This window comes from Neurospora tetraspora (assembly GCF_033439725.1).
Source record: "Neurospora tetraspora strain CBS 560.94 chromosome Unknown B0H65scaffold_3, whole genome shotgun sequence".
In the NCBI taxonomy this organism is placed as follows: Eukaryota; Fungi; Ascomycota; class Sordariomycetes; order Sordariales; family Sordariaceae; genus Neurospora; species Neurospora tetraspora.
In genome coordinates this window covers 4,264,572-4,289,628 of record NW_026944385.1, presented here as the reverse complement: position 1 = coordinate 4,289,628, position 25,057 = coordinate 4,264,572, and the positions used below count along the sequence as shown (strand labels likewise).

The following is a 25,057-nucleotide window of genomic DNA, read 5'->3' as shown; positions in this document are numbered from 1 at the left end:
TGCCCCCGTTTAACGAACAAGGCTCACCGCTGTTACTTCAGCCTTACCCGTGCCACGTACCTGGTTTTGTCTCACCGAGTCCCCGGACCCAGCATCGTGTTGATCGGCATGCTTTCGGCAAGGTTCATTCAGCAAGATTCCTTCTATGTACACCTACCCTCTATGATGGTACACAGCTGACGTGACCACATCGCGATTCCTTCCATGCATAGAGTACCTCCTTTCCTTCACCCACATATACCCCTTGATGCAACGCACAAGTATAAAGGTACATCACCTGCACCACATCGACCTCTCGATCCTACGGTATCAGAGTCGTAAACTGACATTGACATCCATCGAGAATTGCCTCACTCCTATCTATAACTAGGTTCAAAACATTACCTATGAATTTTTGTCCTTGAGGGGCCAGGAAGGTGAACAAGATCTATTACACGACTACAATCCACGTGAGCCACGATACCTCATCATGGTTGGAAACGACCAGGTTGACGCATGAACAGGCACCCTCCTCTCGGTGTCACTCCCACGCTTCTTTTCTGGATTGGACAAGATAACAGCTGATGTTTCTATCCTTGATCCGCGTGTCCTTCCGTGCCAATTCATGGGTGTACATATAAGCCAAATAAGCCAAATCATAAGGATGGTCTGGACCCGGTAAGGCTGAAGGCACACGCTCGGTCTGGGGCCAACCCTGTCAAACAATTGCGACTGTCATCTGAGGTTTCAACCCCGTATTTTGGACTATTTACAGAAACAGAAGGAGAAACATGTGATCAGGTACCGGACCGTTAATCCTGGGAGATTAACCAGCCCCCGGTCGGTGTTGTTGCCCAGCCGTACATTAAGCATCCAATGGCTTCTGGCCATACACCACGCGGTAGATGAAGTACGGATGAATATCCTTGCTGTTCATCTCCTTCTTCATGGTAGCAATGTAGATGGCGATCTCCTCCGCGGTCCACCCCAGGACCTTACCAAACATGAACTGAACAATACCTTCAAGGTCCTGGTTTATAGCGGTATAGAAATAGAGACCAACTTCGTACATCTTCTTGTCCTTGGACCATGGGGAGATAGGGACCTGCAAGTATCCCGTAGTTAGAGTCTCTGGGATAAACAGACGCTGTGGGAAGCGGAGAACTTGCCTTGTAATCCTTCACTACTATGTTCACGAAACCGGCCTCCTTCATTGCGTTCTGCATTAGGTTAGTGCTATGTAGATCAATTTCATACCCAATCTTCCTTCCACCCTCCTGCCACACGGGGCCCCATTGGCCCAGGGCATGAACATTAGTCAAGGAATCATCATCCGAGAGAGCAGTACCAGAGGCATCCATATGCTCAATGTAACCGCCCGGCTTGCAGCACCGGTAAGCCTCCTTATAAAAAGCATACCAATCCTTGACGGTACCGCTAATCCAACGTAGGTGGAGGAAGTCGAAGAAATCAGACTTATAGGCCCAGTCCTTATTGTAGTCGTCAATTTCGAAACGGAGATTGGGGGGTACCCAACTGGGTTGGATGAGCGAGATATCAGTGCCCATGACGTTGCAGTTAGGGAATTTATTGGCAAAATCGATTGCCCACAGCCCTAAATGTCGAGTTAGTATTTAAGGAACAACCACCATGATAGTGTAGAAGGGAACGACCACCAAGATGATGCACAAGGAAACAACCACCAAGACCGTGGAGAAAGTCGGCGTACCTGTGCCTGTGCCAAGATCAATTGCATTCTCAGGGTTTTTTGGTAGAGGGGCATCATAAAGCCTGCCATCCAGACAAATGGTCATCGCATGATGGCTAAGGTAGGCAATATTTGGTCAGCTGTGAAACCGATGGTAGGAAGCATGTTTTACTCACAAAATATCCAGCACTTCATTCTGCTTGTCGTCGTTGGGGCCCCTGCATGAAAGTTGAAAATGCTCGTCAGCGTTGGCTGTTTCCTCCCACATGCGCAGTGCTTCATCCATACTCGTCTGGGCTAGAAACGACACCTCACAGACCCAATGCGGAGGTCAGACTGGGCGCTTCGAGCCCTGACGAGTAATCCCAAACAAACTTACCAATACTCTCCATCCGTTACGCTATCGCTATGGTAAGTTCTGCCGTTCATGGTACGGTATTTGAGGATACTCGAACTAATCGAAGCAGTCGAGCACTCGACATCACTTCCAATGGTTGAATCCCCATCATTTTCGTCCTATTCCGGAAGTCCCTGTAGTGCGTAAGTAAGGTATGTCAGTGATCAATTCCAATTATGATGGGGCTTGTGACCGGACGACGGGGAACGTGAGAGGGCCGTACCTGTTCAGCCCAGTGAGATCCAGGAAGAGCGCTCGTTGTTCCAGCAGCGGGAGATGCAGGACCGGGCGTGAGTTCTCTCGCAGCAGCTGGAGTTGCGGGAGCAGGCGTGGGTGATTTTGGTGCCAGCGACTGAGCCTTCTTCGCCGGAGAACTCATGGTGGAATCTTGGATACCCTATCTTCTGGCTGAAATTCGAGTTTGGGTGAAGAAGGTGGAACGGCCAAGAAGTGGTTGGGGTGCCAGAGCCGTCCGATTTATAGAATGCTGCCAGTGCTAAAATGGCAGGTACCCTACCCGGTTCGGTTCATTAGTGTTCAAATGTGACACAGTGCTGTCAAATGTGACAGCGGATATCATCTACCCCTCACCGCTTAAGTTGATATTACTACTAGTGTAAGGAAGGAAGCATCCTACACAGTGTGTGGTATAACCGCTGGGTCTAACCAAAATGAGGATATGTGGGATGTGGTTGACGTGGTGGCTGGGCCAGATAAATCGACTGTGTACTATTTTGAATCGACTGTGTGGATTGGATATAGCCAATGATAAAGTCATGTTCGCGCCTGCCAAAGTTCGCCGTAATGAACATCGTGCAATATCCTTACTAAAAAAGTCGTTGGTTCTTGCTTCCCTTGCCCTTCTACCGCCCTAGCCTCCTACTCTCTTTAGCTCGCTACGGTCTATATAGTATAAACCCCTGCAACTGCATCCTCCAGAAACTGCATATAGACCAAAATATGCCCTCTAACTGCATCCCCACGCGTGGTCACAAAATCCCTGTCTCTCACCAAAAGCCAACACCCTATTCTGCATATATGCTAGTTAGTGCATAAGCTTTGGAGGACCCCCATAGTGTCTGAATCCATGCAGTTTCAGGGATTCTAAGGTACTTTACTTTTGGCCATATTTTTACAACCCTGCATATACTCGCCTACTCGTATTCTACAGCATCGTGGTAGAGGCCGGCATGCCGATAACACAAAAGCTGGCAGTTTTGGGTAGTGGTAGCCCGGACGAAATGCTGTCAGATTGCACGGTTATATAAATGTAGAGAATATAGGTTAATCGCTGTATTAATCGAGTGTGTAGAGTAGAAAGACTGCACACACAGATTGGGGGATTCCAGAGTATTAGGGAAGTCTTATTACGGGGCAAGGCGACGGTTAGGGGGTAGGTTGGATATGCGTAGTTGTACGAGGAGAGGAAGAGGGAGAAGTGTGCAGAGGTCTGGCGATATAGGGTAGGGTTGAGCTATGCTTAGAGCTAGACCTGTACGTGCATATGTACGTAATATGCTATTGGCTAATAGTATAGTAGTAATAGCACGGTACGAGGCTCGATTGCTAATAGCGGGAGCCGTGCATGTACAAAGCATAGTTATAGGTAATTTTATAATACTACCTCCTTATAAAAGAAGCTTTAGAACTTTAAAATCTATATATATATTAAATAATAGATTATCCCTCAATCCCCGTCTTTAAACTCCTCTACCCGTAATTGAAATTCTATTCGTAGTCCTTAGATCCCCCTTATATCTTTAAATTCGCTAAGCTCTTAATTATTATTACCTTATTAATACGTTCCAATTTTTAATTTATCTATTACATTTTTCGTAGGTAGCCTCTTCTCTTAGGATATTTCCGATAATTTTAAAGATTAATTTAAAAATATTATTTATCTTTTTTATATTATCCGTTGATAATTCCTTTATAAATTAATTAAGGTTTTTTTTTACTAGTGTGCTAATTAGCGGGCCGGCCGTAATTTCTTTTACGAACGAATTAATTTACTCCTTTAAATTTACAATACGTTTAGAGCGCTTTAGTATTAGAGCGGGCAATACAGTTATTATCGACGGGCGGGGTACTAGAACGGGCGGGGGTATTAGAGTAGGCGGGGGTATTAGAGCGGGCGGCGCGGTTATTATTAATAAATAGGGCGTTAGGGCGGGCGGCGCCCTCGCTTATAGTATAGCCTTAATTTTTAATTATTATTTAATTTTAGGTAAGATTAGCGCGTTAGGGTAATTATTATAGAAGGTCTTAATAGCTTCCCCGCGTTAATTATATTAATTATTAATTCTTCGATTGGGTTATAATAAGTTTATATAATTATATAGAATTAATAGTAATTATCTCCCTTCTATTAATATATTTAAAATTCATCGAATTCTTATTCAGCGACTTCTTTATAATTATTAATTCTCATTATTACTTTACCTTCGTTAGCCCTTACATTCTTTTGGATATCGGTTTGGCTAGGTAAACCTTTTTTAAAAAGTTTAATTATTAATACGTAGAATACTAGTAAATATTTTATATTAATAGGTAGTACTAATTTAATATTATACGATTTAGTTTAATCGATTTTAAAAGGGCTTTTTTACTGAAAATATAATTTATTATAAGGGCAGCCGTTAGCGAAGTTAATTATATTCAATATAATTAAGTCCTTAGCTTAGTATTTAAGTACATTCGAATATTTTTTATTAGCGTTGGACTTATAGTAATTTTATACTTTTTTAATCGAAATTCGAACGTAATCCTAAATAGCCTCGAAGCGGGCTAATAATTCGTTAATTTTGAAGTATTCCTTTTCTTGAATTAGAAATAATTGTAACGTTATAATTAAAAATAGTTTAATACTTATCCGAAGGTAGAAACTATAATTAATAAAGAACGGAGTTACTCTTATAATTTTTAGTATTATATTATTGCCCGTAAACTCCGTTAAGGGGAGTTAGCGAACTTAATCCGTTTATACCTAATTTATAAATATTTATAAGTATTATTTTATTTATACGTTAATACGTTCTATTTAAGTATTCGTTTAGGGGTAGAAAGCGGAGTTTAATAGTCTCTTAATGGCCAATTTTTTATAGATTGTAGCTTAGAATATTAATATAAATTAGGAATTTTCATCCGATACCATAGTATCGGAAAAGTTATAGAGGGTATATATTTAGTCGATAAAATAATTGGTAAATTCCTTTACTTCTATAGTTTCTATAGTGATATAATATTGTATTTCAGTAAGGTAATTTACTATAATAGTGATATATTTAAATTTCTAGCTTAAATAAAGACTCTTTAAGAGGGGTAAAATATAGTCGATATTAATATTATACTAGGGTATGAAGGCGGCTAGTATTAATTTTAAATAATTAATTTTAATTTATTATAATACCTTTATCTTCGAGTAAGCGAGGTATTCTTTATAATAAGCTTTAATGGCCTCTATTATATTTAATTAATATTAATATTTATTTATTTATACTTAGGTCTTATTTTTATTAGGGTGCTCTGCTATTAGCGAAGAGTAAGTGTAATAAACAAATTATAGGTAGGTAGTAGTATTGTTGAGGTTAATAAATATTTAATTTTTATAGTAAGCCTTACCTCTTATTATTAAGTACTTTTTAAATACTACTCGTAGTTTCTTTCTAATATAGGAGCGCTATTCGGACTGGTTAGGGTTTTAAAAATAAATTACCGCCTCTTATATTAATTTGGACTTAATATAATTATTATTAATAATTTTGTGTATAGATTTGTTTAGCTCCTTTAGGATATTTAGCGCTAATAGGAATACTTTTTTATTTATTTCTATATCGATAATAATATTGGATAGGGTTTTTAAATAATTTTCTTTGAAGTGGGCGGGGTCGATAAAGTTACGGTTCTTAACCTTTAAGTAATAGTTATTTATATTTAGCGGGACGTCCTCCGGCTTCCTACTTAAAGCGTTAGGGCGTAGATTCTTCGAATTGGAGGTATAGTAGATTAGAAAGTCGAAACGGAATAGGAATTATAACTATTATATATAGCGTAGGGTTAATTATTTATTTGTAGTAAAAGTCTTTAAATTTTTATAGTCCGTTAGAATATTAAAAAATTATTACGCGCCTTCGAATTTTAGCCTCTATTCTTCTAATACTTTAATAATAGCTAGTAATTTTTTATTATAGATATTATAATTATATTCCTAGACGGTATGCTATAACGAGAAATAAGTTACCGGGTATAGGATTTTATTATTGTTGTATTATAATAGGGTATTACTAGAAGGTTAATTAGAGGCGTCGGTTTTAACGATTGTTTTTTTTAATTAATTATATATATATAAAGTAAGTCTATTATTGAAGGTTATTTTTAAGGTTTGGAAAGCGGTTTATTAAGTTGGAGTCTAGTCCTATTTTATATTCTTTTTTGTAAAGTCGTAGAGCGGTATTACTATTAATAAAAATCCTTTAATAAAACGATAGTAAAAGTTAGTAAAGCTTAGAAAACTTTATAAGAATTTCTTAGAGGTAGGGGGTTATTAGTTTGTAATAGCCTTGATTTTTCTAGATTTATTTCGATGTTTCCCGGTATAATAATTAATTTAAGGTATTTAATCTTCTTAGTATAGAATTCGTACTTATTGATATTTATTTATGGGTTAGCTTTAGTTAATTATTCGAATATATTATTAATATACTTTCCGTATTTTATTTCGTTATTAGAAAAGATTAAAATATTATTTAAATATATTATTATATATATATTAAGAATATTGTATAAAATATTATTTATATAGTTCTAAAAAATACCGGGGGTACTTTAGAGTTTAAAAGGATATATTAAGGATTTAAATAGCTTAAAGCGCGTAATGAATACCGTTAATTATTCGTACCCCTCTATAATACGGATACGATTAAAAATAGTAATAATATCCAATTTAGTAAAGATTGTTATTATATAAATAGCGTTTAAAGTTTTTTTAATAAGCGGGAGGGGGTATTTATTTTTATAAGTAATATCATTAATACCCTAATAAATAATATAAATATGTATTCTTCCGCCAGGTTTCTTTATTAGGAGAATAGGGGAGGCGGTCTCTAATTAGGAGGGTTGGATGAAATTGCTCTTAAAGTTATTATTAATCCATTTTTTAATAACGTTTAGTTTGTTGGGGTTGAATAGGCAGGATTGAAAGTACAGCGGTTATTTTCCCGGCTTTAGTTCGATTTTTAAATTATATATACGGTAAGGGGGTATAATTATAGCCTTTTTTAGTTTAAATATTTTAATATATTTTTAATGTTAGTTGGGGAATTTTTCCTTTATTTGGTTATCGGTTTTAGGAGGTTTGTCGACTTTTTTGTAGAATTTAGTAACGTCCTTTTTAATAATTTTAATAAGTTTAATAGTTTCTTCGTAATATTCGAAATTTGTATTCTTTTTATTGGATAAATATATTTCGTTAGCGATTTTAGTAGCGCGGATCTTAATTTTAGAGCCCTTATCAGCGTAAACGTTAATTTATTTATAGAAGCGCCTCCTTCATAGTATTTTATATTTCGTACCCTTATTAATTATAATCGCCTTCGCTATTTTTTCCCTTAGTAGATCCGTTAATAGGTTTACTTTTATCAATTTTATTCCTACCCTTTTACCGATAATATATTTATTATTTCTTTCTTTAAAATTTAAAGACTTCGTTAGAACATTATTTATTAATAACGTATTCGTTTAAATAATAAAAATAATATTTAATATATAGTTTACTATTTAAAATTAATAAAACCCCTTCAATATTAATATAATTACCGTAATACCTACTACTACCCCAAATACTGCAATTAGTACTATATAAAAAACTATTCCCTATTGTAATTTTAAACGTAAAAATATCTACTAACCGAAATAGGATGGAACCCCTTCTATATTTAATCTCTATATTATCCGACTATGCTTTTTATAAAAAAAAAAGGTTGGCGGGAATTATTACTAATAATAAATTAGATTAATTAATACTATTAAATGCCCTCCCAGCTAATAAAATAATTAAAATAAAAGTTTTTTAACGTTATAGTAGTATTAGTAATATTTATAAACCTAAAAATTTCTTTAATTACTTCGAATTAATTTTTAATAATAAGAATAAAAAAAGAATTAGCTTTAACCTGCTTATATATTATATAATAGAAAGAGAACTAATGCTTATCGGATTAATTCCCTATATTCGAAGAAAACCTTATAAAAATTAGAAATTTTATTTATGAAAATAATTCCAAATTAACTTAATTAAAAACTTCTATATTTAACGTTCTCTATAACCAATTAATTATAATCTATATACCCGAAACCTACAACTTCTATATTAAATAATTAAAAAATATTATGTAAAGGTTTAAAGCTAGTAAAGCCTTCTGTAATATTGGAGGTAGTAGTAAAAAATATAATAATCGTCGCTAGAACTCCCTTTCCTAACGCGACTTTACCCCTACCCTTAAATACCTTAAAAATATAAATAATAATATTATAATAAGTTATATTAAAATGAAAAACAACCCTAATAATAAGGATATTAAACGAACTAAATAGATCTCCTAAAATAAAAGAAATAAACGCCGTACTTTAAATTTCTATTCCTATTATAGAATTAATAAGTATATCATCGGTAATTATATATATTAACTCGTATAACGTCCCCTATAAATATTAAATCTATTAAAATTAAACTTAAAATAGAAATTATATTAAAAAATAATAATAAATATTTTTCCTCTAAAAAGTTAGGAAAAGAATAATTCTCTTATAAAATCGAATAAAAGAATATTCTAAAATATTAAATAAAAAAATAGGAATTAGAAGTTTACTAAGACCTATAAAAATAAATATTATTAAAATACCTATTGCTATTAATAATAAAAATTGTTTCTATACCCTTATTAATAAAAATGACTAATACAATACTGTAATTAGTAAAAATATTATTAAAAAGCTAAAAATTCCCGTTATACCCATACTTAAAAAATAAATACGAAGAGCCTTAATAAAAATAGAAAGGGCGGAAATTAAAAAAATTATTTATTTTAAAGTAAATATTTTTAAATATAAATCTATCGTTTATATTTACGTATTCCCCAAGTTAAAATTCCCTATTATTTTAAAAAACAATTATAATTAATTATTATAAAGGCCTATTCTATCCCTGATAAATATAGATTCTGATACGGAGCAACCGGTTATTAAATCTTGCATTTAAAATATTCTCCGAAGAACTTTTCCCTAAAAGCTAAGGAATTTAAAAAAGTAATATACTATTTAATAACCACATTCGGAGTTATAGTAAATAGAATTAGAAAAAAAAACGGCTAGCCAATTATAAAATTAATAATATTTATAATAAACTTATAAAATATTAAAAAGGCCTTTAAATTTAAAATTAATATAATAAATAAAAAATTATAAAAGATTATCCCTATAAAAATATATAATTACTTATTCGTTTAAAAGTAAAAGGAAGCTAATAAAATTAATCCTAACCGCTTAAGTATCGACTATAAAATCGAATTCAAAAAAAAACAAAAATAGTAAAGAATCGCCTTTCTTTTATAATTACCTTTATAGTATATTATAAAAAAATTGCTTAATACTAAAAAACTCTTAAAAATCTTTTTAATAAAAATTTCATCCGTACTAATAACTTAACTACCGTTACGCCAATTCTCTTTATCAAAAAACTAGGAAGAAATCTTCGGTTTTACTACAATTATAGAATTTTTAATACTATTACTAAAATAAACTAATACCTATTACCCGTAATTTAAAAAAAAGTATTCAAAATTATTACTAAAACGAAATAGCTTACTAAAATAAATATCGTACAAATATTTTATAAAATCCGTATAACCGAAGGAAAGGAAAGGAAAATAATATTTCAAATTCGATATAAATTATTTAAATAATTAATCATACCTTTCGGACTATTAGGAATACCAACGACGTTTTAATAATATATTAATAATATTCTAAGTAATTACTTTAATAACTTTACCTTAATATATATAAGTAATATACTAATTTTCGTGTTAAACTCTAAAATAAATTATTTAACCAAAGTATACAAAATCGTTAAATATATAACCATCGCTAAACTCTACTTAAATCCTAAAAAATACGAATTCGTAATAAAGAGTATTAAATATTTAAATTTTATTATTATTACAAATATTAATATTCAAACGAACCCGGAGAAAATTAAAATAATTATCGAATAAAAGGTACCTATATTTTGAACAGGGGTATAAAATTTCCTTAAATTTACTAACTATTACTAGATATTTATTAAAGACTTTTCTTCGGTTATAGGATTACTAATAGCCCTTACAAGTAAGCGGGTCCCCTTTAAATAAACTGAATAATATAATATAACATTCAAAAAATTAAAGAAATTATTTATTAAAACCTCTATCCTCACTTAATAAAATCCTAATTTACCTACTTTTTTAAAAGTAAATTACAACAAGTATAGTTTCAATAATATTTTTACCCAAAAGAATAATAAATGAAAAATAGTAGTTACTTATTACTTCTAAAGGTTGACCCCTACTAAACGCAACTACCCTATCTACAATAAAAAAATACTTATAATTATTAAATATATAAAAGAATAATCTACGGAATTTAAGAGCTATAAGAAATCTATCATCGTTATTAATTATTGCAATCTCAAATACTTTATAAAAAGGTAAAAGCTTTCTAAATAGTAAATATAATAGGCTGAATTTCTTGTACAATTTAATTTTGAAATCCTTTACCACCCGGGGAAATTCGTTATAATTCTTAATATTCTATCTTATTAGGACTAAAACCGCCCTAGTAAAAAGGATGTAGAAGCTAAAAAAAATATAATTAATTCCCTAATCTACTCTTAAAAATTATATTCGTATAGTCGCTTCTTCTATTATAGTAAAGGAGGGCGTAAAAGTATTTAAAAATCCAAATTTGTAATAACTTTTCGAAAAAGTCTCCTAAGAAGACGAAATTTAGTAAATTATCCGCTAAACCATTATTAATAAAAATAGGACCTTCCCAGCTTCTGTATAAGGCCTAAAGGTTTAATTCGGCGAATATACTATTAACGGATTCAATAAATTATACTATAGAAACCGTATCTAAATTTTAAAAACCTCTACTATTATTAAAGTTATAGCTTTATACATATCCCTAAAAAACGCTAAAAGGAATATTTTCCATACCCGTATTATTTAAGAAATATATAATTCGAAAACTCTTAAATACCCTAGAAGAGAAAGTACTATTTATATTATAAATAGAAACTTCTATTAACTACTAATAGGCACTTATATCCGTCGGTTCTTAATTAATTACAATATTTATAATAAAGTAAAATACTAAAAAGATTAGAAAAGAAGATTATTAAAACCTCTTCCTATCCCAAATTAATTTTTTTAAAATATCCAAATTAATTTCATTACTAATCTCCTTCCTATAAGAAACTATATTAACTTCCTTATTATTAAAAACAGGTTTAGTAAATTAAAAGTTTTAGAGCTAATACCCTCTATAAAAATAGAAATAATAATAAAAGCTTTCCTTAAATACTTCGTATAATATTATAAATAGCTATAATCTATTATTAGTAATAAAGGTACTAATTGGATTAGCCGATTTTAAAAGTATTTCTATAACTTACTAGTATTGATTAACTCTTAAGTACCGCTTTTTACCTCTAAACCGATAGTAGCCCCGAAAGAATGAATTAAAAAATATAAACCTTCTTAAAAGTTTTCGTCAATTACGCCTAAAATAATTAGGATCGTTAATACTTAATAATATAATTAGTAATTAATAACCGAATTAATACTTCTATTAATATATTTCTATTCTTTATTACTTATAATTATTATCTACAATCCCTAAAAGCCCTAATAATTCCCCTAATAGAAATAAATCTTAAGAACCCGTAAGTAAGAATTAAAAACTTCGTTGTAATACTATAACAAATTACAAATTTATATTAAATAATTATAGTAATCTCTATATAAGAGTAGGAACGTTTTATTAATTATAAGAAGTAATTAATTAAAATCTTTAAAGTAGGAGATAAAGTTTAATTAAAATTCAAAAATTTTATTATAGTACGCACTAAAAAAAAGTTTGATTAAGTTTACGCGAAATATATAATATTTAAAATTCTTAGCCCTTTCGTAATAAAAATTTCTAATTTCTCTTTAAGGGTCTTTAATAAATTTTATATAAATTTATTTAAGAAGGCTTGTAATAACCTTCTATTGGACTAAATTACTACTAACTTTTAACTGCTAACTATTATAATAAATAAGGAAAAAGAATATTTCGTAAATAAAATCCTCTATTATATAACTAAACGAAATCGTAGAATAATCTTAATTAATTAAATTAGCTAAGTATAATAATTTTAGGAACCGCTAAAAGAATTCGCTAATATAATAGCCTTAAACTATTTCGAAATAAAACATAATTTAACCGATATTAATAATAAATTAATTAAATATTTTAAGATAAAATATATAAAATAATAAAAACGGTAATAAAGAAAGGAAAAAAGAAGGTAATAAATATTGATTTTAAATTTTTTTAAATTTTCTTTAATATTTTACGTTTCTAATTATTCCTAATTTCTATAACTTCCAATTACTTTTCGAACGATTCGAAGCAGGCTACCAATTCTATTATAATAAATTCCCTAAAGAGGAAGGTAGGGATCAGAGGAATAACCAGGGTAGCGGGAATAGTAAAAATTGAGGGAATAGTAATAGCGTTACTAAAGGTTGAAAAAAAGTAATTATATTCCTATTCAAAAGTTTTAATTAATTGAAATTTAGTTTTATTAAAATAAATAAAAGAAAAGAAATTTATAAAAAAATAGTACTATTTTTATATAATTTAGTAACGCAACGTTAAATAATTATAATTTTATAAATGTATTCGAAAGCCTTTATCTTTTTTTTATTAGAAATCGCCGTTTTCTAAATTATAGCGAACTTTCAAATTAAAGACGAAACTTAATTATACCGTTTATTATTATTATAATAAATTATATACGGCTAATTTCTAAATTTAATATAATATTTGCGTAGGATATTTAAATACAAAATATATAGGACTTCGGAGAGGTTATAATCCGCTTAAAGAATAAATAAAATTAATAATAATTTTTTAGGGTAGGAATAATAGGGAAAACTTATTAATAAGTATTTAAATTTAATAAATTTAAACTTTTTAGGAGTAGTAACGAGGTTTTTAATATACCCGTAACGGGCGGCGGCCTTTTAAAAGGGGGATTAGGAATTGTATAATAGCGGCGAAAACGAAACTTCGCTCTTAAATAACTAAAATAAGGATAGAGACGGTTAGGACGAAATTAAATAAAATATTTACTTTAACTAAGAAGGGTAAGCGAAATATTAATTAAGGGATAATAATATTTACCTTAGTAATTTAAGCGACGGTTAGAGAAAAAAGAGGAAAGGAAAAAGAGAGAGAGAAAACATCGGGGGAAGGGTTTTTATATATAATTTTAGAGGTACGTATATACGTACGCTACTACCTACTACCTATTACCTTCATTAATTGAAATAGAAGGAGCGAATGCGTAGAGGGGTAGGAGGAGGGAGGAGGGGGGTAATATTATAGGGTTAAGACCCGGGCTATAGCGCTCTAATTATCGACTAAAACTATTATAAGGCGCCGTAGCTATATCTATATAACCCCTATTAAAACCTCGCATCTCTAGTAGAACCGCCTCTCAAACAAAACTTTCCTTCTTTATAGAACCTTAATTAAACTATATGATCAATACCTATATTAACCGTGCTGTCCCCGTTACAGGTAACTTCAGCGTTATTATTAAGGTCTTTGTTAGTAGCTATAAAAGTAGCGTTAAAGGCTACCGGGGTACGGTAAATTAAGAGCCTAGCCTCAAAACGTTAGAAGGATTTTCGAATTCTTTCGATACAGTAGGTAGTTGCGGCCTTAAGGGCGTAATTGGAATAACGTGGTTCTTAAGGTTTAATAATGGCTAATTCGAAGCTTTATAGATAATTAGTGAAGTCTAAACTTTTAACGTACTTTAGGAATTTATTACTCTATTTATAGAATTTTGAAAGAGTATTGAAGTAAGGTCGGTTAAATTTAGAAGTGGATTCCTTAGATAGGGATATAGTTTCGGTTGTATATAGGGTTATATAAATAAATCTCGTGCTTCTAAATATACTCGTATAGCATAGGGATTGCGAAATTAGACTATTAATTATCAAATTGTACGGTTATATAAATGTAGAGAATATAGGTTAATCGCTGTATTGATCGAGTTTATAGAGTAGAAAGACTATATATATAGGTTGGGGGATCCTAGAGTATTAGGGAGGTCTGCAGCGCTGTTGAGGTGGCTGGGAGGCTAGTCCTCTTACAGAACCCTCGTCTTACTGGCTAGATATGGCCCACCAAATTGACAAATGCTTCCAACTTTTTTGTCATTAGCGTGGCCGGGTAAGGCTGAAGATTACCTCTAGTATCAGGGAGCGGGTGAGGAGACGGATTGCAAGGGGATCCATGATCTTTAACGACAGTTTCCAAAACGACATTATACAAATGATGATAAGTCATATCCAAATCGCTATTTACATAAGATACTGGCCACATTGACAACCAAAAGCATGGGCACGATACATGTACGATCCTCCGCTGAAATATTCACATTCACAACACCCACCGGCGTTTGGCATGGCCTCCCGTCGGTTATCCACCTTAAGCATCCAGCGGCTTTTGCGCCCTCACCATGCGCCACCTAATGTTAGAATGAATCTTAGCTTCCCTGAACTCTCGGCGAAGAGCAGTGGCGTAGTTTGCGACTTCCTTCGGGGTCCACCCCATATAGTTGGGCATGAAATAGACAAGGAAGCCCTCAATGTCATGTGTCAGCGCCACAGACTGGTAGAGACCCAGCTGCTTCATCTTCGGGTCATCAGACCAGGGCGTGCCGGGAACCTAGATCTCGGGGTCAGCTTCAGCTCGTCTCAAGGGCTCACGGACAAGGAAAGTCTTACATAGTAATCCTCGGACGTAATGTTGGTGAACCCAGCGTTCTCCATTCCCTTTTCCATCGTGTCTGAAGAAACCACGTGGAACTCGAGCCCGGTCTTCCGCCCAACCTCTTTCCAAATTGGACCCCACTGGGCCATGGCGGAAGTCTTAGCCATCGTTCCATCAAAGCAATACCATCCAGCATCGCAGTCAAGTTGTTCAATCCAACCGCCCGGCTTGCAGCACCGGTAAGCCTCCTTATACAGGGCATCCCAATCCTTGATGATGCCCGTCATAAAGCGAAGATGAATGAAGTCGAAGTAATTTTCTTCATAGGTCCACTCCTTAGTTGCGTCATCGATCAAGAAGCGGGCGTTTGGAGGTACCCAGCTAGGTTGAATAGGGGAAATGTCGGTGCCAATTACGTTGCAATTGGGATGATCGTCCGCAAAGTCACTGTTATATGAAAAAATAAGATGTTAGCACTCGAAGATCGACCCAGGAATCTGACAGGTCAGTCTTACATGGCCCAGACTCCTGCACGTAAAGATGGTCAGTAAAGTTGAGTAAAGGGGAGAGATGGCGGTCCAGGTTGATCAGCTTACCAGTGCCGGTACCGATATCAATAGCGTTCTCGATCTCCTTCTCATTGAGCGGGGACGTATACAGCTTTCCATCGAACAACCTAACCAGGGTCGCGTGGAAGATATCCAACATCTCATTTGCCTTGGCATCATTAGGGCCCCTGAGTGGTGCACATGGACGAGTGGTTAGTTCAGCTCCACAACATCAACGGGTACAGCACTCGTCTTGCTAATGCTTTCCAGTTCAGACGTACCAATACTCCGTGTCAGTCACAGAATCGCTGTGGTAGGTTCGTCCCAGGACATCACGGTAGTGCAAGATGCTGGAAGTGATCGAGGCGGTCGAACTTTCGGCGTCACTTCCCAGGGTCGAGTCATTGTCCTCATCCAGCTCCTGTACGTGTAGAAGACTTTTTGTCAGCATCCGCCATTCTCAAAATGATAGATGGAAATGCTGTGGTCATGGATGTCTCATTCGTTGACAATCAATCTAGCTCACTCGCTAAGAGAAGAGGAGAAGAGAGTCGTCGGACGAAGTGTTTATGCAGGACAATGGGCATGCGTCCGTTAGACGCAGATGCTGCCACTGCCTAACACGTAGGATCTGGGAAGGTGCGAGACCGCCAGGAGCTCCTGCATGACAGACGCCTGGTGGAAACCGAAAAGAGGATGCATATGTAAATGAAACGAACCTGCTGGCCCCAATGGGCACCGGACAAAAGGCCAACAGGCTCCGAAGACTCATCGGCCACTGGAGACGTGGGAGCAGGCGTGGGCGACTTCGCAGGACCCGGTGTGGGCGACTTCTTTCCCGCTGGTGACGCGGGACCAGGTGTGGGCGACTTCTCCTTTCCCTTTGGTGACTTTGCCTCGGGTGCTGGCGATTGTGCCTTTTTGAAAGAGGAACTCATCGTCGCGGATGGATATTGAAAGGGTTGAAAGATTGGTCAGTGAACTGCAGAGGTTGGCCAAAGTCGATGCTTGGTGTTTTCGCGTGCCAGCGGCCCAGTATATAGGATTTCTCGTCACCTAGTTACCCCTCCTCGAAAAAGAGTCTTCCGAGACTGCCCTTGCACAGAGCGGTCAAGAGTGAAGGTAACCTCCTTCCTTTCGAACTGTGTGCTTCGGTCACCTCTTTCCTTTTGACTGGTCACATTCGTGCTTGCTTGTGGGGACCTTTCGGTACCTCTTGGACTAACAGAAAGCACGCAGCCATGCGGCTACAGCCGGAAGTTAGTGTTAGCTGTCAAGTAGCTTCATGTACCGTGACTGTGGGCTTTTGCTGAATCAAGGATTCCATTGGCTGCAATCCATACCAGATACCGAGGTGGTGGAAAAACACAGTGAATGGGCGAGTTGGCAAACGTTGCAATACGCACAAGATCAGGCGTGAATAAGAAAAGATGCTGCAAGTAGCACGGCCGCGACCACGTAGCACGTCTAGAATCCAAAACAACAAAACATCATCTTATCTGTTATCTTTTCAGCGATCATGGCACCGACCTTCACTCCTCCGCAGAAATTGTTAATTCAACAAAGCCATCCCGATTTCGACCAGCCCTTCATCTTTTCTGACCCAACCAACTTCAGTGAGAGAGTCATCCCAACAAGCAATGAATGATGATAAACACGGTGGTCTGGGGTCTTCGCAAGACAATTTTTAGCAAAGACGAGACAACCGCCTTGAGTGAGATGAGACGCGCAAAACCAAAACACGGAGACAGTACAAAACGAGAGTGGGGGGAAAACCCAAGGGGAGAAAAGGAAGAAAAAAAAAGTAAGAACACAAACTGATAAGGGAATGAAGCCATGAACGTGATGATTGTGATATGCCTCTTTTCTCCCGTGCTTTAAACCTTCCAAGCTCGCCCACTGGATATCTGAGTAAAGATTCCAGCAATGCTGGAGATGATGCGATGCTGAAGTTGCTGGGTATGTGTTGAGGCTTCCACTCTTGCGTTCTGAGACGCCCGTAACATATGAGGTGTTCTGGATTCTGGTTGACGACGTGCTGGGTTTGTTACTAGGAGAAGCGTTAGTTCATTCGAAGGACAACCGGGATTGTGTAGATGGACTTGACATCTGAGTGGGTAATATATATGCTGTTATTTCTACGTACCTTTGATCAAGTGTGCTTATACTAGTTTGATGGTGCGTGGCTTGCAATGAGAGAGTATGTCCTTGAACCGCTTGTATATCGTTCCAACTCCCAGTCGAGTATAGCCATCGTCGGGGTTCACTCCCTCTCTGAGAATAAGACCGTGAAAATCGGAATAAATGTCAATCAGTAGAAAACAGACTTTCCACTGGCGAAGTAAGTGAGAAAAAGCGGGTGCATCGAGGCTGACATCCCCGACTGAAACGCCATCCTTCATCATCCTTCGATCATCTGTGAGTGCATGCGAGCCTGTAATCGGATCGCCAACATCAATGTCAACCAGTAGAGCACCGCTAAGAACAAGGGCTCCACATTGAAGCGCACCATATGGGTCCTGATATTTTGGGATTCCCACCATCTCCTCAACTTTGAGATCGTGTCTAGCAAGCCCTGGAGAACACGTACCGAATATTACCGGTGATCCCACTGATGCCCAGGACCAGCTCGGCTCTATATAGGCAGGCTCAGTCGCAGTTTGATACGCGGGCTCAGGTTTTGACCGTTGCGGCACAATCATCCAACGGAGGGCTCTAGGGAGAGACGTGCTCCACATCCCGCCAACATATGTGGCGCCTTGATAGGACTCCTGCGCAGCGTGCGCTAACCCGGACAGCGCAACTAACTTGTCGCTTTGTTTTGACAATGACCGTGCAGAATAATTCTCAACGATATCCTGCCAGGATGCTTTGCTCTTGAACAGTCCGTTCGTGGCACCCTGGAATCTTTCGTTATGTACCCATGGCCGTTGGGAAGTTGCACGGAGTTCGGTACACTCCCAAAGCGGCCCTTTCTTGGAGAATGAGATCACTCTTCTCGACAGCTCCCTCTCTTGTAAGGTCCAGGCGCGGTCGTTAAGGGGCCCGTCATCGACAGACTCGTGTATCTCATCAATCCTGACAGGAGTTTCAAATATCCGAACTCGCTGATGAGGAAACCTCGTTTTGTTTTGGCCGGGTCCATAGTCGTAGAAGTCAATATCAACAAAGCGGTTAGAGTAAGAACTCTGGATATCGGCAACCATCTTGCAACCTTCAGTGCTATCCCTTGAGCTGAGAGCAGCGAGTGTGAAGTAACTATGGCCGTAAACCAGAGCCATCAAGGCGGCTTCACTTGCCCAGTCATCCTCATCGTCCTGAATGATACAAAGGGAATCTATCCACAGAAATCTCTGCTTTAGGGAGCGAGATATCTTGATAGAGTCTTGGAACGTCTGGGAAAGCGTTTTGAAAGGAATTCGCGTCATACGTTCGCTTAAAGTTGCCTTTGTCGTAGTGATCGAGTGCTTTGAAGGTGGTCCCCAGCAGTGACTCAGTGTAACATATTTTGGCGGTGGTCCGTCAAAATCGAGTTCGCCTGCATTCACTAGACGGATGTCTTCGCTATCGGAAAATGCTTCAAGGTCAGAAGTCTGGTAGGCAAAAAGCACCCGACATTACTAGAGCATTGAGCATGGTTGTCTCGACAATTTTCCAGCCAGACCTCTATGAGTGGAAGATTTTCCACATGTTCCCCCATTTTGGCAGGCTTCAACCTGGCTGCAGAAGGGAAATCTGTCAGTAGGGTACCAAAACTTCCACTTCCTACGATAGGGGTGAATGGTGATGTAGCCAAGTCCAAATTAACCAAGGCTAGACACGAAACTTACACCAAGGATATGGGACCAGGGAGAATCCGAAATGCAGCGGATAGAGGTCGACTGTGGGTGAAATCACGTGTCGGGTATCCCCAATAAATGTAAGTACGGAGCGGGCCTTTGTCACTCCAAACGGGTCATAATAAGGAGGTCGTCTCATCTTAAGGACCTCAAGATCCCCTGATTGACGATCCGCATCTCGACTGGGGCCCAATTGCAGAATACCGCATAGCTGGCATCCTCTTTCTGCTTCAAATCGCATCGACTCCAACGGCTGAAGCTTGAGGTGTATGTTCTTGGATTTACCGGACCAGAACGACGCCGGGATTGACGAACATATCTTGCAAAGCTTGCTGCCTGGGCGATCCACCTTCGCTTGAAAAGACGGGCATTCAGAAATGTCCATTTTCGGTTCTCGATGCTGGAACAAGAACTTTGATCGGACGAAGTGGCTCCCCGATTGCTTCCTATGGTGGGCATGGTATACTATGTCAGAGACTGACTGGTCTAATCATAGGGAGCCTAGCAGATTCAATCAGCCAAGAAGGAATGGTCCAACTTACCGCACGGACTGAGTTTCCCACAAGATGATGCAGCAAAGCAAAGGCTGTGAGCTTCCTGACGGCGGCGAGGTTAGATGAATATGGAGGTCGACGGCGGTTAGCATGAAAATGCTTCCTGGCCCATGGATCTTGTCTGCCTCGTGACCCCGCTCCTCGCCCACCGGCAGCCAGCCTATATTAAACACACCACTCAAGCATTGGACCCACGGTGATTCGGGACCTAGGTACTATCCCCTGTTCAGTAAATGACCGGTGCGACCAAGACACAACTTGAAACTTGCGTCAACGTGAATACTACCTTACCTAGTAGTTTTGGGAAGCCTTGAACAGATCCCGATTGGGCCGCTACATATGCAGTTGTCAGATTCTAGGGTGGCATTCTGGCCAGATGTGGACTAGATGCCAGAATCCCAGCCACCTGATTTAACAGGTCTTGGCAAATATGGGTTACCCCCAGAACCCCCATACCTTCTGAAGAGAGCGCTCGAGTCAGATACACACAGAATCAATAAATCACGAGTAAATCTGACAGTAGTGGCCGAGCTAGAAGAACGTTCAGTGCGACAAGTCAGCCTCTAGAGGTACCTGTACCTTATCTTTCACGAGTGTCGCCATGGTGCTCCGGAACTCGTGCTGAACTCGGACTCTGGCACCTGTTGAGTGCTCTCTGAATTTCCGTACATAGATCCCCTCTCTACGTTAGGATCACCAAGTGGAAGGTGTGCCTAAGTATTGTAGGTCGACGTTGAGGTTCGAAAAAGAGAAAGAGGCATATCTGCCTCGAAAGAAATAGAGAAAGGATCTCGTGAGTGTTCATGACGAAGATGAGTGTAGCTTTGCGGTCCATGAACTTTCGTCCGCCCGTGCTCAGCTTCGTAGGCTTAGAGGTCAGATATTCCCTCCATCCCGCAAAGAGGCCACTGAGCGCTTCATGTGAAATGTCTGCGATGAAGTTACCAAGGAAGGTTGGTGGGTTCGACGAGAGCATGCCGATGCTGAAAAACGCTCGTGGTATGGAAGGCCAAAACGAATCAGGACACCAAGTGCCTCAAGAAACAAACATTTGGGTATAATATTGTCGGCAAAGGAGGAGGAGGCGAGCGGCTGCGAGAGGAGGGAGCCTCGAGGGAGCCTACGGATACATACCTCAACCGGGTCGTTGGCAACCGTGATGCGATGCCGTGAGTCGTAACTGCATGATGGTCTAGTTGATCTTCACGGTCGTTCTTTCACGAAAGGCTGTAAAAGTCTGTGATTCACTTACCCCACTCAGAGGGCGAAAAATATGTCGGATATGGCAACATTTGGAAAGGACGAGAGAAGAAAGGAAAGAAGGAAGGAGGTCACGGTTGATGCGGCTCACGGCAGGCATGGCGGTGCTGGTTAATCGGGCAGGAACATGCGCGGCGCACAGACTATACTCAACCCGCCCGGGCGGACGTCGGTGCCAGTCAGCCAGTTATTCAGGGGCATCAAAAGCGTACACTAACGCGCTGACGCCTATGTAGCGGCGAAGTCTGCTAGTGTCTGTTAGCGTAAAGCCCCAAATAGACGGGTGCCGTTTTTCGAACCTCGCGAGTCTCCCATCCCTTTAACGGTGAAATGTTGACATTTTAGCGCGCCCCGCAAGATATCTAGAGGACTTAGTGACGTGGCTTGTCAGCTAAGCACTTCGCCTACATTGCTAGCAAACGCTACCAAGGCTAGGGTTTCCGGGGTCTTTGCAAGCACAAGAGGTATCCTGCAGGAAAATAGGAACCACCGATTGGCTCAAACTTGCAGGACGCTAAAATGTCAACATTTCACCGTTAAAGGGATCGCAACATCTGTCAGATTATAGGTTGGCTGATTGAGCCACTACTCCGACAAGTTCGGAGCTACGGTTTTGCCAGTTTGGTGTAGTGGTGCCAATCTGACAACATCCCTTCCTGCAACCCCCGGCCAAACCTCGTTGGTCTTGTCACCTTCCGAATTCGGGTCTCACAATTTTATTGTTGGTCCGGATCTGGTTGTCCGGTCCTGGTACGGCATTTAATCCGGGGCACCAGTGTCGTCTCCTTACGGGGGCACCAACCGTTATATACGCACCAATATTTCAATCCTTGGCACGTGTTTTTGACGTAAAATAGCATTTACATGGTAAATTCCATAGTGTTACATGTACATGGAAAAAATCGCAGCGATGTCCAGTGACATAGTTTTGTATGGAGATTTGTATGGCACACAATGTTTTCAACATGGAGACTTCTATGGCATTCATCTACATACTACAAATGACCATGGTATGCTTCAAAGAACCATGTAATCCGGTTATACTTTATATAGTGTTTTGGCTCTCTCTGGCCTCGTGCAAGCGCGGGCCGTCTATCGGTTTGCGGGCATGCAGAATGGGAATGAGTGCTGGTGTGGAGAGTATGCCGGGAGGAAGAAAACGGGGGCGGAGATGGGTTATATGGATGCGGAGAGCTGGGCGAGGAATCAGAGCGAGTGCACTATTCCTTGCTCGGGTGATGAGAGCAAGTTCTGTGGCGGGAAGGATTTGTTGGCTGGTTTTGATACGGAGGATCACGAGCCTTATAGTTCTTTGTCTTCTATGGGGGTTAGCACCGGGGCCAGTACCAGCACCAGTGCTGCTGTTGGCACTATGACTAGCACCAGCATTGCGACCAACACCACAGGTGTTGATGCTCCCGGTGCTAGCGAGACTCGTGCGAGTTCCGGGGCTGTGAGGAATTTGGTCGTGCCATGGAGCTTCGTTGTGGTGCTATCTATGGCATTGTTCTCATAGATAGAGGACAGCTTGTGGACTCTCAATGGTTGAAATCGTATGAAATTCGGGGCGCTCTAGGAACGCCAATGCTATGAGCAAGACACCAGAAACATGCGGAGATACATACATGGCCACCAATATCAAAGATCAGAACCAAGTACCTTGGTCGTTGCTCAACTCTTTCGCTCACTCAATCCAACTATAACACCGCTAAAAGCCTTCACCAAAATATGCCACGACCTGATAGAATTGTTTGTGCAGTGGCATAGGGGTATACCACTCTTCTTGCACCCAAAGAGAAATTGCAGCCCCCTCACTTCGCCTTACTCTTATCATCCTCGCTCTTGTCATCTTCGCTCTTGTCAGCGGGTGACTTCTTGCTGTCGGGGTTGACGTTCTTGTCTCCATCCTTCTTGCTGTCCACGTCATTGTTGTTTTCCGACTTCTCCTTCATGTCGGAGCTGCCCTTGGTCTTTTGCTTGTTGACTTTTTCCTCCTGCTTCTTCTTGGCCTCCTCTTCCTTCTTCTTTCTCTCTTCCTCCTGCTTCTCCTTCTTGATTCTCTTTCTTTCCTCGGCCTCCTCCTTTTCCCAGTCGTGGTAAGGCTTGTCAGCTCCAGTCTTGTAGCTCACAAGATCGGTCAGCTCTTGGGTGCTAAGGCGAGCATGGGTCTCGCCGATCTTGAGACGACCAAGGATGCTGATAAAGAGAGCGATACCGACGATGCCGGTCAGGACAAAACGGTAGGTGGCATACCAGGAGGGCGCCCATCCCTTGACGGTGGCTCGGGAATCAGCATAGTAGAGACCGGTGAAAGCAAGGAACTGCGTGGTCAGGGCCCATTGGATAGGCATCAACGTGGTGGGCCAAGCAACGATGGGTGCCAACAGGCCCAGGCTGTAACGGAAGCGGGTGCGGGCATGTGAAGGAGTCTTCTCGGCAAACTCTAGACCCCAGTGGATGGCACCGAGGAAAGAGATGAGGACTGCACCATAGCCCACCTGGATGGGCTCAATGATGGCAAGCAGGTCTTTGACGGTCTCATGTCTGAACAGAATGGTGTTGAGGAGGCCGGACTCGGAAGGGTACCTCTGGTTGAGATTCCAGGAGAGATAGACGGTCGAGAGAGAAGTGGCTAGGTAAGGAATCGTGCCGGCAAAACCAAGGGCGTAGGCCTCTCGAGGAACAGTCTTGAGTGCCAATGTGTCCTTGATAAGATCCTAGGGGAAGAAGGAGTCAGACTTTGTCGAGCTGCGAAGATATTTGGCCTGCAGACTTACCAAGTCATCTTTTAGACTTTCGGAGGGATCCTTTGCCTTGACTGCTGAAGGCTGGTCCTGCTCAACCAAGGGACGGACGGAGGAGTCCACAGAGACGTGCTCAGGGTCTGCCTTGAGCTTTTGCTGGGCCAATTCCTTTTCGTGTTGCGTATCAATGTGGTTGGGCTGAAGTGGAGTTTTGGACGAGAAAGCCGATCGAAACACCAGCGGGGAGCCGCTAGACTTTTGGAGTTGCGTATTGCGGGATACGAGTGTCGCAACAGGGCTGTTGAAGGACTTTGTGTGGGTAGAGCGGATCAAGAGTGGCAGCCTTTGCGCAGTGCCCAGGAGAGGGCGCGATGTTCGGAGCATCATGGTTTCGTGTGCTTGGTGTTTGGTGTTTAGGTGTTGATAGGAACAGCGAATTGGTAATATTCGAGTCAAATAATTGGGTTATTTGGTAGTAGACGCCGAAGCTGGGCCGAGAGGAACTTGTGAAGAGACTGGATGAAACTGACGGACGAGATGGAAGGATAGATGGGATTGAAGATATTTACAGAAAAATAACGAAAAACAAGGGATTGAAGATCAAGGAAAACAAACCGGTTACAATGGTTTGGTCCATTGTGTTCAGATCTGCTCTTGTCAGTGGACATCAAACACCGGGAAATGCCCGGCCTTGGCTGGGAATCGCTCCTTCATTCTTGATCCGAATGCTGTGTACAGGTCATTGTGTTGCCGATGAAGGGGTTGGCAAGAAGGATGGGCAGGGACGATGGCAGGAAGTGCAGTGGACTTTGGAGACAGGAACAATGACGTCATTGTCCGAGATAAAGTCTCCAACAAAACATTGAAGGGAGCTTGGACCACTTGCCGTTTTGCCGTCCAAAGTGAGGCCTTCCCCCCAAGCAGCCACCCGTCACCGCG

General features: G+C 39.2%; 5 protein-coding genes across 5 annotated transcripts; 1 reads left to right on the top strand and 4 right to left on the bottom strand.

The window, feature by feature from the left end:
* Positions 1–409: 409 nt before the first annotated feature.
* On the bottom strand, positions 410–2,571 carry B0H65DRAFT_463289 (S-adenosyl-L-methionine-dependent methyltransferase). Its single transcript, XM_062826696.1, has 6 exons — positions 2,480–2,571; positions 2,067–2,222; positions 1,864–1,905; positions 1,709–1,803; positions 1,149–1,594; positions 410–1,084 (listed from the first exon to the last, which is right to left on the bottom strand). Exons 2-6 carry the CDS (start codon positions 2,114–2,116, stop codon positions 845–847), a joined length of 873 nt encoding a protein of 290 aa, XP_062683478.1. The 5' UTR covers positions 2,117–2,222; positions 2,480–2,571; the 3' UTR covers positions 410–844.
* A 12,126-nt stretch (positions 2,572–14,697) lies between these two features.
* B0H65DRAFT_523301 (S-adenosyl-L-methionine-dependent methyltransferase) lies at positions 14,698–17,012 on the bottom strand. The gene is made up of 6 exons (XM_062828790.1): positions 16,441–17,012; positions 16,003–16,142; positions 15,770–15,909; positions 15,689–15,701; positions 15,188–15,620; positions 14,698–15,128 (listed from the first exon to the last, which is right to left on the bottom strand). The coding sequence occupies exons 1-6, from the start codon at positions 16,657–16,659 to the stop codon at positions 14,889–14,891; spliced, it is 1,185 nt and encodes a 394-aa protein (XP_062683477.1). The 5' UTR covers positions 16,660–17,012; the 3' UTR covers positions 14,698–14,888.
* An 871-nt stretch (positions 17,013–17,883) lies between these two features.
* On the bottom strand, positions 17,884–20,149 carry B0H65DRAFT_572224 (HET-domain-containing protein; the record flags this gene model as incomplete). Its single annotated transcript, XM_062830502.1, has 3 exons — positions 19,552–20,149; positions 19,343–19,441; positions 17,884–19,298 (listed from the first exon to the last, which is right to left on the bottom strand). The coding sequence occupies exons 1-3, from the start codon at positions 19,943–19,945 to the stop codon at positions 17,884–17,886; spliced, it is 1,908 nt and encodes a 635-aa protein (XP_062683476.1). The 5' UTR covers positions 19,946–20,149.
* Positions 20,150–22,467: 2,318 nt separating this feature from the next.
* On the top strand, positions 22,468–22,890 carry B0H65DRAFT_424863 (uncharacterized protein; the record flags this gene model as incomplete). Its single annotated transcript, XM_062824536.1, has 1 exon — positions 22,468–22,890. A coding segment is annotated over one exon (423 nt), but the record flags the coding sequence as incomplete, so codon positions are not given.
* A 203-nt stretch (positions 22,891–23,093) lies between these two features.
* B0H65DRAFT_174256 (uncharacterized protein) lies at positions 23,094–24,671 on the bottom strand. Its single transcript, XM_062821417.1, has 2 exons — positions 24,152–24,671; positions 23,094–24,091 (listed from the first exon to the last, which is right to left on the bottom strand). Exons 1-2 carry the CDS (start codon positions 24,503–24,505, stop codon positions 23,186–23,188), a joined length of 1,260 nt encoding a protein of 419 aa, XP_062683474.1. The 5' UTR covers positions 24,506–24,671; the 3' UTR covers positions 23,094–23,185.
* Positions 24,672–25,057: the final 386 nt, after the last annotated feature.

Excerpts from the sequence above, each read along its gene's own strand:
- B0H65DRAFT_174256 (XM_062821417.1), bottom strand. The coding sequence starts at position 24,505 with ATGATGCTCCGAACATCGCGCCCTCTCCTGGGCACTGCGCAAAGGCTG. Across the intron at positions 24,092-24,151 it reads AAAGTCTAAAAGATGACTTG|GATCTTATCAAGGACACATT; the intron begins GTAAGTCTGCAG and ends TTCTTCCCCTAG.
- B0H65DRAFT_523301 (XM_062828790.1), bottom strand. The coding sequence starts at position 16,659 with ATGAGTTCCTCTTTCAAAAAGGCACAATCGCCAGCACCCGAGGCAAAG. Across the intron at positions 15,910-16,002 it reads GTGACTGACACGGAGTATTG|GGGCCCTAATGATGCCAAGG; the intron begins GTACGTCTGAAC and ends TGCACCACTCAG. Across the intron at positions 15,129-15,187 it reads TTACGTCCGAGGATTACTAT|GTTCCCGGCACGCCCTGGTC; the intron begins GTAAGACTTTCC and ends CCCGAGATCTAG.
- B0H65DRAFT_463289 (XM_062826696.1), bottom strand. The coding sequence starts at position 2,116 with ATGAACGGCAGAACTTACCATAGCGATAGCGTAACGGATGGAGAGTAT. Across the intron at positions 1,906-2,066 it reads GTAACGGATGGAGAGTATTG|GGGCCCCAACGACGACAAGC; the intron begins GTAAGTTTGTTT and ends ACTTTCATGCAG. Across the intron at positions 1,595-1,708 it reads TGATCTTGGCACAGGCACAG|GGCTGTGGGCAATCGATTTT; the intron begins GTACGCCGACTT and ends CTCGACATTTAG.